Raw genomic sequence first — 12500 nt, forward strand, 5'->3', positions numbered from 1 at the left:
TAAGCTTATGTATCCAGGTAAAAGTGGACCTAAGACAGCAAACAGGCAGCCAACAGGCAGAGAAAGATGACACTCTACAAGGTTGGCACAAGAAGAACACAAGCAATGCAGGAAGTGTGGATTCTTGGAACACAAGCAAACATGTGCACACATCTAAACCCAGACACCCACACACACCCACTCAGAAGCCGCCTCGTTTATCGTTCCCTCAGACATAGAGCCCTAATCAGCAGTGGGTGCTATTTGTCCAACAAGTCACGCTAACCATGTCGGCGTTGCTACCCTGAACTGAATAAGTGATATGTGCTTAGCCTCGTTAGCGTGGGGTTAGTTCAAACAGAAAGCATGATCAGAGAGACGGGCGCCACGGCAACAGGGCCCCAGCGAGGCCGGCCGTCTTATTAACGGGATGGGAGATAACGAGATGTGTGTGCGCGCGCGCTTATTGGTGGATTTTTGAGAGGAGAGAGGGGAAGTCGAAGGATAGAATGAAGGGAGGCTGATGAGAGCTTGACTGTGGAGCTCTGCTCTCTGCTACATGGGTGAGGAGGGGCGTGCACGCGCTCACACACACACACACACACCTGTACTTCAGAAGAGAGGGGAAGACAAACAAACGGTGCCTTCAGAATAGCAATTCTTCCGAGTGGAGAGGAGAAATAAAAGGAGAAAAACAAACGCACGTACACACAGATGGACACACACACACAGACACATGGATACCGACAGACACACAAATTCAGTAGGAAATGTGTTTTGGCAGACAAAGGAACGAAAAAGGGATTGGGGCAGATGAGAGGAGGATAAATGAAATGGAGAGGGACATCGCCTTCTTACTGTCAGAAAAACAACAATGACAGCATCTCTCTCTCACACACACACACACACATTGTCTCTGGAAAACGGTCAGTTTCAAAACGGTGGCTCTCTTGCTGGTGTGTAGTTGTGTGAAAAGGAGGGAGGGATTCAGGGACAGGGGAACACAGGAGAGCTAGAAGGACAGCACGGTAGCAGGATTGTAAACAAACAAAAACAGTTGGCAAATCCAATGCCGAACGTGGTCATTATTCAAATCCACAGGATGTCTCCTGACCCCAAAATCCTGCCCGGTTGACTCAGCAGTTTCATTCTTGGGATTTATTCATGCCCCTCCCCCCAACCCCCCACGCCCACTCCCCGCTTATTGCGTCATAATCTAGATTAGGTCGGTGGCCTTTATCACATCACATCCCCCCCCCCACTCAAACACACACACATTCAAACACACACTCCTTCGGCCCACAGCTAGCTAGGGTCAGCCTGTGGATTATCCCTGAGAGCTGCATTATGGTTAAGTTTTTTTTTTTTTTTTACAAAAACACGAAGTCTCAACAAAGCGCTCCCTAGGTTAGCCTCTAAGTCTTACTGTGTGTTTGTGTGTGCAAAGAGGGGGGGGGGGGGGGGGGGGTTAACTTGCTTTGCCCAGAGGCCAGTCGTTAATAACAGGGATTAACTAACACATTTACAACACCCCCTCCACCAAACACCTCCCCCCAACAGATACACACACACACACACCTCCTCTTTATTTTTCCCACATCCCTTCTCTGTCCATTATTGGGTGAGGGAGCACAGAGAGAGGGAAAGAGGGAGAGAAAAAAAGAGAATGTGACCCTCATATTAAATCTATCCATCTTGGCCAAGCCCAATAGCATCTGTTCACTTAGGAACCTCTTGCTTTTCAGTTCTTTCATTACAGAGAGAAGGAATGAGCATGTTTGGGGTGTTTTGCTGGGGGGGAAAAGGGTAATTGATTACTTTTGTGACTCGTTCTCAAACTCACACACACACACACACACACAGACAGGCCATAATGCTATACTTAGGATCTTGCTGATGAATCGCCTCCATTAATGACCAATCAGCATGCATTCATAGCTGTCCTGATTAACTGGCGTTGCTGAAGTTCTCTGTCATTGGCCTCCACTGTGTCTAGCTCGCTGGCTGGTTCATTAGAACAGCAGGCTCCATCATGGCTCCACCTGGCTGGTTTCCTAAGACCGTCTGTATTCTGCCATAGAGAAGAGGCTACTGCAGCCTCCACAGTGTGTCTGGGGTCTCATTAGTGTGGATGAAGTAGGAGGGAACTGAGTCATGGCTGCCCAGGTTATTTGTGTGGCTGTGGGTTTTGTTTTGTTTTTTGTGGGGGGGGGGGGGGGGGGGGGTAGTTCTTGATTGTGTGTGTCTGGGTGTAATCTTAGGTTGTTTAGGTTGAGCGAGTACGTGAGCATGTGCGTGTCTGTGCAAGTGTGTGCGACAGAGGGAAGGAAGGAGAGAGAGAGATGCTAGTTGGGAGATGTGAGACCGCATAATGAGAGGCCACCGAAGCCTAAAAGAGAGAAGGGGGAGGGGGAGGGGAGCGTAGGGATGAGTCTCTGTTTCCAGCCCACCTCGTTTGCACTCGGGGATTTAGAAGCGGATGGCTTTTTCACGTTCATCTGATGTCCGCATCAACTTCCCCACTGTCTTTTAAGCCCCTGAAAGGCTCTCTGCATTTGATGGTACTGCTGAATAAGCACCGTGAGAGAGAGAGATAAGGAGAGAGAAAAGGAGAGATAGGGAGAGAGAGAGAGAGAGAGAGAGAGAGAGAGAGAGAGAGAGAGAGAGAAGGAGATAGGGAGGACAGAGTGAACAAGAGAAAGGTCGGTGTAGAGGAGTCGAACGACAACCATTTTTCATAAAGAGAAGAGATACAGAGAGAGAGAGAGAAGGAGAAAGAGATACCGAGAGAAAGAGAGAGAGAGGCAGAGAAATTAAAGGCCGGGTAATAATCGCGGAACCAGTGATTCCATGACGGCGTTATCATGGCATTCCAAAGGTCAACACCTCTTCCCTCCTCTCCCTTCCCTCATCCTCCCAACCCCCCTCCTCCTTCTCTCCTCCCAAGCATGTCTGGGTAACGTCAAGGACGTCTCTGAACTCTGCCTCTTTGAACTGTCCAATCACAAACCCAACAGGGAAACGGGTGGGGGGGGGGGGGGGGGGTGTCAGGAGACTAACTATAACCCACCAGGCGCAGGATGCTTCTCTAAACCCCCCCGGCCCTCCTTCCTCCCTACAGGCAGCGTTCCCCCCCAACCGGCCCTTTTGATTCACTACGTTTTCACTCCTCCTGATGGCCCCTTATGTTTCATCTCCATCACGTCTTGTTTGTATGAGCAGCTTTGTAAGAGAGAGGACGTTTCCCTGGGTGGGTTTGCAGTAGGGCTGCAACTAACAATTATTTTAATTATCGGTTTTATTTTAATTTTTCGATTCATCAATGAATCGAACAAAACAAAAAAAGCATTAATTTCCAACCCATTATTCAAAAACACAACTGACAGTGCAAATGCACAGTGCAAAAAAATCTTCAGAATGTGCACAAACAGGCACACAATTTTGAAAAAGTTATTCATATTAGCATGGACTTAATGCTATTTTCCAAGATTAGCAATTTATTTGAGTTTTGTTTAAAACTATTGAAAATTGAAAGGTTGTGGAATTAGGCCAGACTTTATTAGAATAATCTGGTGTATAATTTTTGACACCATTTCAAAAAAATTAAGATTTGTGAGGATTAAGCTTTTCAAAGAAAGATTGATTTTCTATAATTTTATTTGAAACTTCATTGAAAGGGTAAAGGCTGTGGAAGTATATCAGACATTGTTAAGATACTCTGGTGTCTGTTTGAGGTTTTATATTCCTAAAAATATTATAAAAGTCTACATTTTTCAAAATGGTATGGGTTATTTTCACCCGGTCCCTAACGCGATCCAGCAAAGTAGCGTCTTCCGAATGTGAGACGAATGTCGAATATGAAAATAACTTCACCTCGGTCAATTAACACACTGTTTCGATGTATTTAGTGTGAAATGCTCCCACACCTTGGAAGACTTGGGTCGTAGGCCTACTGATTTCTCTGCCTCCGCCATGTGTTTCTGAACAACGTTCCTCAACAACGTCTCTCCAATGGCCTTTCCTCTACCTCCGCTCCGCGCTCAATTAAAAAAAAATTAATACTCAAACATCTCCGCAACATATTGAGTGGCGTAATAATCGTGCGACACAACGAATTGATAATGAAATTCGTTGCCAACGCTTTTAATAATAACTACTTTACTAACCGAGAGTGAGGTCATGCCGGGAAATATCAAACTGAGGCTGGAACGTATCGACCGAGCGATAGCTCTTTTCATTTTGTAAACGAAAATAAATGGTAGCTCTAGACTAATTGTAGCTAGCTCTCAAGTCTTCTCACGCTGTTTCATGTGTTGCCTAGCAACTCATTACTTTTGATAGAAAGCGGACAACATGGTTCTGCTAAAATGGCTTTAATTTCAACACAAAATAACGACACAAGTGATTAAAAGAGTCTAGTCTTCATCCTCACTTTCGATGACAAATCTTTTCAGCATCATCTGGATAGTAAAACTCAGCAACTGACTCGTCGCTCATTTAGAAGATGACGTCAGAGGGCAATACGGAGCCAATTGACCGCTGAGGAGGGCAATACGCCTCTGGCATGACTACCCATTAGCCAATCAGAAAGCTCGTACCGTCGTTGCCATTTAATAATTGATTTTAATCGATTTAATCTATTCGTTGTTGCAGCCCTAGTTTGCAGAATAATCGTCTCCAGGAATAGAGGGAGTGCCATGAGGAGGAGGTGCAGAGAGAGAGAGAGACAGAGAGAGGTAGAGAGACAGAGAGAGAGGGAGAGAGACAGAGAGGGAGCTAGGGAGAGAGAGCTTGAGGGAGGACAAGGCAATGTGCTGGTAGCATTAGAATGCTAATTGTATGCAGGCTATTTCCAGCACTGGTTATTAATACTGTGGCCCTAGCACTGGGAACAGCCCTTCGTTAGCAAAACTGCAGCCTCCATGGACCATACCCCCCCCCCCCCCCCCCAACACACACACACACACTCATTAGCAACTCCGTGGTCTACATGGCCCTTAACTCCACTGACATACAGTGTACAACATGACACACATACACCGTGCTTACACACATTGGGGCATGCCCAGAATCATAATCACATAACCTTAATGTGTACATACTTTAGTCATCTCCCTCTAGAAAATACATTTGATCAAACAGCGTGTGAAGAAACTAGGTGACTTCCTCTTTCTGGCTAGAGTTGTGTTTAAAGCAGAACACAAGGCCAAACTCTCTCTCTCTCTCTCTCTCTCTCTCTCTCTCTCTGTCTCTCTCTCTGTGTCTCTCTCTCTGTCTCTCTCTCTCTATGAAAACAAAAGCACAACCGGCGTAATGAAACTCATTGCGTGGGCAGACGACTCCGAAATGATCCTCCCACATAACCCGGCTCCAAACAGGTTTAACAACAGAAACCAGGGAGGATGAGCTACTGGAAAGAGTGAGGTAGAGAGACGGGATATGAACTGAGAAGAGACTATCATTGCAACCATAAAGGATTGAGTTCTACTGTACAGTTGTTGGTTGTTTGGACAATATTTAACCCCCTACAGTAGGTAAACACTCCTCTACCTTGCTGTTAATCAGCCGGATGAGCAGCAGATACTCTGTTGAGCTGAGAAAACAATAAAAAAATACATCATCCTCTTCTCTCTCTCTGTCTCTCTCCCACACTCTCAATTTCGCTATTACTCACGTACAGTCTATTGTCCACACCATTCACACACGCGTCGTCTGAGTCATGAACAGGTCGTGGAAGCAAGGTCTCCTTTCAGGCAGGTGAGTGGGGTGACCGGCTGTGCAGACGCAGTGACAACAGGCATGGGATATTTATTCAGACGGTCATATTGCTGGAGACGGACACCCCATCGCCCAGCAGTTAGCACCCATCTCTGCTCATATTCCTGCCTGTCACTCTCACACGTACACACACACACACAGTGTACAGTGGGAGGAGATTTTTTTTGTTCATCGACAAATCTAAGCGGGTTAAAAATGAACACATGGTAAGACCAGTTCAAGGAAAGGAATGAGGAAAGATTTGGGAACTGGTTCTGGTGCGAGACGTGAGATGAGATGCGGACCCATCGCTGCGTGACCAGACCAGGGCTTCGTCTCCACAGCGCAGCACGACACGACACACACTGAGAGTTAGGAGTCTGAAGACCACATCCTTGCTGTTCTCCTGCCAACTCTCTTTTGACATACATATCTAAGAGATAACAGTCAGAGGAGCACGAGGTGAGTGAAGGTTTCATTCCAATAAGAGAATAAATGTCTGTAAATGTCTTTTTCCATAAATAAATATTCACAAATATGACAGATTAAAAGTCTAAGCTTACAATTTCATAAAACCACGTGATTCTTTGGTAGCTTAATTCTTAAGATAATATTAATACTGGCTCATTGTCTGTATCAATCCCAGTATCAATGTTTATCATGCACCATCACCAAAGGTTATCTTCAGTATTGCAAAATGCATCGACTGACTTCAGAGGATCCTTTGGTCTCTGTCTACTCTAGATCATGGATTCCTCCAGCAGTATAGGTTGTGAAGATGTACTGTGTTCCATCTGTCTGGATGTGTTCAACGAGCCGGTCTCTATTCCATGTGGACACAACTTCTGCATGGCCTGTATCAAAAAGCATTGGAACAGCGATGACGTCTGCCAGTGCCCATTGTGTATGGAGAAGTTCTTCCGAAAACCTGAGCTTCGCGTCAACACCACATTCAAGACTGTTGTGGACAGATTTAAGAAGATCGAGGTCAAACACGCCGATGAGATTGAACAATCTACCATTGAACCTGGAGGAATACCCTGTGATGTCTGCACTGGGGGGAAACTCAAGGCCCTGAAGTCCTGTCTGGTGTGTCAGACCTCCTACTGTGAGCCTCACCTGGAGCCTCATCACATCGCCCCGTCCCTGAAGAAACACAAGCTGATGGACCCTGTGGAGAACCTGGAGGACTGGCTGTGTAAGAAGCACAACAAGCTGTTGGAGCTCTTCTGCAGGACCGACAAGACGTGCGTGTGTCAAATCTGCCCGGAGACCGACCACAGGTTTCACTACTTCGTCAGTATAGAGGACGAGTGTGAGGAGAGGAAGGTTCAGCTGGGCGTGATGAAAGCGCAAGTCCAACAGCTGATCCACGAGAGGGCAAAGAAGCTTCAGGAGATCCAACTGTCGGTAGAGACCAGCAAGAGAGACGCAGAGAGGGAGATATCCAACGGCGTGGAGGTCTTCACGGCCCTGTTGCGCTCCATAGAGAAGAGCCACGCCAAGCTCATCGGGCTGATCACGGAGAAGCACAAGAAAACCGAGAGAGAGGCGGAGAGGATCGTCGACGAGCTGCGGAAGGAGATCTCCGAGCTCAAAAAGAGGAACGACGAGCTGGACGAAGTCCTCCACACCGACAACCTCGTCCACGTCATCCAGAGCTTCCCGACCGTGAGCACCCCTCCACACACCGAGGACTGGTCTGGGGTCAGCGTCTACACCGACCTGAGCGTGGGGACGGTGAGGAGAGCCGTGTCTCAGCAGGAGGACACCCTCTTGATGGAGATGAGGAAGTTGTGCCAAGCAGAACTGAGGAGGATTCAGCGGTACGCAATGGATGAGACTCTGGACCCTGACACAGCGAACCCTCAACTCATCCTGTCTGAGGATGGCAAGCAGGTTCGATACGGGCAAACGCGAAAGAGTCTCCCTGACCTCCCTGCCAGGTTTGATAGAGGTGTGAACGTGCTGGGAAAGCAGGGTTTCTCCTCAGGAAGGGTCTACTATGAGGTGCAGGTGGAGGGGAAGTCTGACTGGGATCTGGGTGTGGCTGCAGAGTCGGTCAAACGCAAGGGGATGATCATATTGGACCCTCTCTACGGTTACTGGTCCATAGCTTTGAGGGAAGGCCAGGGGTACATAGCTTGCACCACCTCTAGTCTGCGCCTCTCCCTGAAAGAGAAGCCCCAGAAGGTGGGGGTGTTTGTGGACTATGAGGAGGGTCTGGTCTCCTTTTATGATGTGGAGGCCAGGTCTCATATGTACTCTTTCGCTGGCTGCACCTTCACGGAGAAACTTCATCTGTTCTTGAGCCCTTCTTTAAGTAAAGGGGGCAAGAATTCTGGCCCTCTCACCATCTCCAATGTCTCACAAAGATGAATACTACAGTGGCAGAAATGGCGGAACTGTTTCAATCTACACTTACGATGACCATAGAATATTAACAGAACGTCAAATCAAGGGGTGGTGGTTGATTATGTGCTCCTAGCGTGCTGGGATCCGAATGTATTTCCTTTTCAGTTAACTGCTTCATTTTGTAAAATTGTCTGATCTTCTAAAGACATTCAATAAAAATGTTTATTGACTTTCCTATGAATTGGATGTAAATAAATACACAACATATTCTATATATGAAGAATCTCAATAAAGCAAGTCATTGCTGTAATTTAAGGCTACATCGTTTACTGATCTATTATAGATGTTTTTGTTCCAGTCTAAGCATGAAAAACATGAACAATTTGACTTCCAAACCTCATGAAAACGGTGGGAGGAGATAAGCAAAAAACTAAAACATACAATGGCAATACCTTAAGAGATAAATAATATTATCTAATCAATGATCAGAATATGTTTGCAAGTGTTCGTGTGTAAGTTACTGTGTGTGTGTTTCAACTACTCACAGTGCCAACATAAACAAGCTCAAGACAAGTTTCAGAAAGCAGGTTATGCGACATAACCGGGTAAGTTAACTCTCCAGCTGACACACAATGTTGCAAAATCTTACTGGCAATGTTGCTACAACGCTGACTGTCATAGGAGTTAACTTAATTGGGCATGTCGCATAACCTGCTTTCTGGAATACCCACCTGGAAGGATGAGAAAAAGTGAGGTAAAAAGACCAAATAAAAGATGAGAAGAAACTATTAATGTAAGTATTGAGTTCTACTACTGGATGTAAACACTCCTCTTCCTAGCCAATCAGGTGAACATGCGTTGAACAGATACTCTGTTCAGCTCAGAAAACAAACTCACTTTTCTGTTCTTATCACTGTCTCTCTCTTTTGATCAGTATATTGTGCTCACTGATCACCCACACCCATATATTCTGGTGGTAATCTATCGAGTCAGTAAAGGGTACACAGTTCTTCTAATAGCAGTACTAGGTAGGAGGAGCATTGTTACCTCAACTCACTGAAGTGAAACTGAAGTGGACAGACTTACAGTACTGCAGCACAGAACAGACGCACATAACAAGAATCTGTTTCTAAAAGTATCCATCAGTTAGAGAGAATATCAAGACTAAAACACTAAGGTGAGAAGTCTTTATGACAAGGATTGATGAATATGATGTACGCATTTTCATAATGTCATCAAGTGTTGATTCTTTATTTCATAACAGTATGTTCTCGTTGAGATTACAGTGTAGTAATGTGAATCAAAATCAACTGGTGTGGCCAAAATCAACATGACTATTCTGTTTTTTGAACTATTCAAAATCTTAATCTGTCACGTAACAAAGGATTCACTGACTCGGTTAAGCTTTCATGGTTTCACTTTTGATCTCTCTCTCCAGTGTAGAAATGGCTTCCTGCAGCAGTCTCCTGTCTGAAGATCAGTTCCAGTGTTCTATCTGTCTGGATGTGTTCACTGATCCTGTCACTACTTCATGTGGACACAACTTCTGCAAGGCCTGTATCACCAAGTACTGGGACAACAATGACCTGTGTCAATGTCCCATGTGTAAAATGACTTTTGATAAGAGACCAGATCTCTATGTCAACACTTTCATCTCTGAGATGGCTGCTCAGTTCAGGAAGTCAGAGCCACTGAAGGCAACCATCAGTCCAGACCTGCGTCCTACTAATCCTGAAGTGTCATGTGACATCTGTACAGGTACCAAGCTCAAGGCCCTGAAGTCCTGTCTGGTGTGTCTGACCTCTTACTGTGAGACTCACCTGGAGCCTCATCAGAGAGTTGCAACCTTGAAGAAACACAAGCTGATCGACCCTGTGGAGAACCTGGAGGACAGGATGTGTCAGAAGCATGAGAGACCCTTGGAGCTGTTCTGTAGGACTGACCAGATGTGTGTTTGTTGGTTCTGCACTGAGACGGACCACAAGACCCATGACACTGTTCCTCTAGAAGAGGAGTGTGAAGAGAGGAAGACTCAGATGAAGAAGACAGAGGGAGACATGCAGCAGATGATCCAGGAGAGACTGGAGAAGGTTCAGGAGATCAAACTCTCAGTAGAGACCAGCAAGAGAGATGCAGAGAGAGAGATATCAGACAGTGTTCAGGTCTTCACTGCTCTGGTGCGCTCCATTGAGAGAAGCCAGGCTGAGCTCATTGAGGTGATTGAGGAGAAGCAGAAAGCAGCAGAGAAACAGGCTGAAGGGTTGATTCAAGATCTGGAGCAGGAGATCACTGAGCTGAAGAGGAGAAGCACTGAGCTGGAGCAGCTCTCACACACTGAGGACCACCTCCACCTGCTCCAGAGCTTCCCATCTCTGAGCACCCCTCCACACACCAAGAACTGGTCTGAGATCGGTGTCCACAGTGGTCTGAGTGTGGGGGCAGTGAGGAGAGCTGTGTCTCAGCTGGAGGAGACACTCAACAAAGAGATAGAGAAGCTGTCTGACACTGAACTGAAAAGGATTCAGCAGTATGCAGTGGATGTGACTCTGGACCCTGATACAGCATGTCCTTTTCTCATCCTGTCTGAGAATGGGAAACAAGTGACACATGGAAACATAAAGCAGGATCTCCCTGACAACCCAGAGAGGTTTGATCGTTGTGTCTGTGTCCTGGGAAAGCAGGGCTTCTCCTCAGGGAGGTTCTACTATGAGGTGCAGGTTGAGGGGAAGACTGACTGGGATCTGGGAGTGGCCAGAGAGTCCATCAACAGGAAGGGGAATATCACACTGAGTCCTGAGAATGGATACTGGACTGTATGGCTGAGGAATGGAGATCAGTACAGGGCTCTGGCTGACCCCTCTGTCCCCCTCTCCCTGAGACAGAAGCCCCAGAAGGTGGGGGTGTTTGTGGACTATGAGGAGGGTCTGGTCTCCTTTTATGATGTGGAGGCTAGGTCTCATATCTACTCTTTCACTGACTGCACCTTCACTGAGAAACTCTATCCATATTTCAGTCCTAATCTTAACTGTGGAGGTAAAAACTCTGCCGCTCTGATCATCACTCCTGTCACACAGTGAAAAACAAAGTTGTGGAAATGCTCGAGTTTAAAAGTAAATGTGATTACAAAATATGAATCTGAACAAAACAGTTGTTGGTTTGCTGGAGACAAAGTAATTTAGGTTTTCAAACATTTATTAAAGATCTGTAAACAGAGGCAGTGCTCCCCTGGTGGCTCACTGCTCAGTGTCTCACAGACTAAGGTCTGACTCATGGACTGGGGTTCAAGTCCAGCCGGACTGTTTCCTACTTTTCTCTCTTCCATACTACCTTTCCTGTCACTCTTTCACGGTCTGTATCAAATAAAGGCAAAAATCAGGTAAATAATCATCTTAAACCAGGAAATACTGTTCAGAATCCAGTAGGCCTAATACTACGTTTTGTGAAATAAGGCAATGATATGTCACAAATGTACCAGTGAATGAATTAAATAAATAAAATGACCTATAATGCAATAAATGTACATAAAACCACATTCAATCCTTTAATTTTGTACACTACCACAATCAGTGAAAAGCACAAATCACTTATGAGAATGTTTCTGTAGTTTAGAAAACTTCAACATGAGATCCTAACATGGTGCTTGTATTCGTGGACGATGTACAAACACACAGTTGTGTTTCAGGTTCACACCAGTTCTGTTCAAGTTGGAAATGCTCTGAAGAGCATAAACTCTTTCTCTCACTGCTTCGGTCAGTGTGGTTACGTTGTTTTGGATAATCCACATATTTAACATTACAAACACACTCAACAGGTCAGTCAACTAGACATTCCCTCATGACCAACAGTCAGCTATACATTCCCTTTCTCTCTCATATTAGACACACACACTCTGAAAAGACTCTCTTAATATAGTTCCAATTCTATATCTTTTTCTGCCTAAACAAACTGATTCCTCAAATAATTTGAGGACAAAGAATCACATAAAAAGATGTCCTCCAACAATAAGTCTTTAACTCATACAAACACACACCCACAGAGATCACAGACTATCTTTATTTATTAGCTTTGACATCCCCCCTCTACTGTCTTCATAGTTAACCCGTCATCATCAGTGAACATAGACAAAGGGTTGTGTTTTGTGTGTGTGTGTGTGTGTTGTGCATTATTATCATCATCTACTACAGCAAGACTAACAGAAGACAAAGCGAAGACAGAGGACAGTTGAGATATGATGTGTGATGTGAGGTGTTAACAAGGTGCTGAGCACCATCCTACACTGTACACACATGCACAAGTAGCTAAAAGATGTTTCTGATGGCTGGAGGAAGACTAACTTATGGGTCAGAACCTTGCTTAACACAAACACTCTAAATGGTGTTTTCTGTATATCAAATTATGTTTTTATTAAA

General features: G+C 45.4%; 3 protein-coding genes across 3 annotated transcripts in view; 2 read left to right on the forward strand and 1 right to left on the reverse strand.

Annotated features, from left to right (window-relative positions):
- The window catches only part of tmtc1 (transmembrane O-mannosyltransferase targeting cadherins 1), a 54766-nt gene that overhangs the window by 29341 nt on the left and 12925 nt on the right, over nucleotides 1-12500 (reverse strand). The window lies entirely within an intron of this gene.
- LOC146276758 (E3 ubiquitin-protein ligase TRIM21-like) lies at nucleotides 6484-8292 on the forward strand. The gene has a single exon (XM_084701641.1). It carries the CDS (start codon nucleotides 6484-6486, stop codon nucleotides 8113-8115), a length of 1632 nt encoding a protein of 543 aa, XP_084557767.1. The 3' UTR covers nucleotides 8116-8292.
- LOC146276759 (E3 ubiquitin-protein ligase TRIM21-like) lies at nucleotides 9501-11784 on the forward strand. Its single transcript, XM_084701639.1, has one exon. The coding sequence runs from the start codon at nucleotides 9501-9503 to the stop codon at nucleotides 11166-11168; it is 1668 nt and encodes a 555-aa protein (XP_084557765.1). The 3' UTR covers nucleotides 11169-11784.

Source organism: Hypomesus nipponensis, chromosome 7 (genome assembly GCF_054491055.1).
Source record: "Hypomesus nipponensis isolate SF chromosome 7, ASM5449105v1, whole genome shotgun sequence".
Lineage (NCBI taxonomy): Eukaryota > Metazoa > Chordata > Actinopteri > Osmeriformes > Osmeridae > Hypomesus > Hypomesus nipponensis.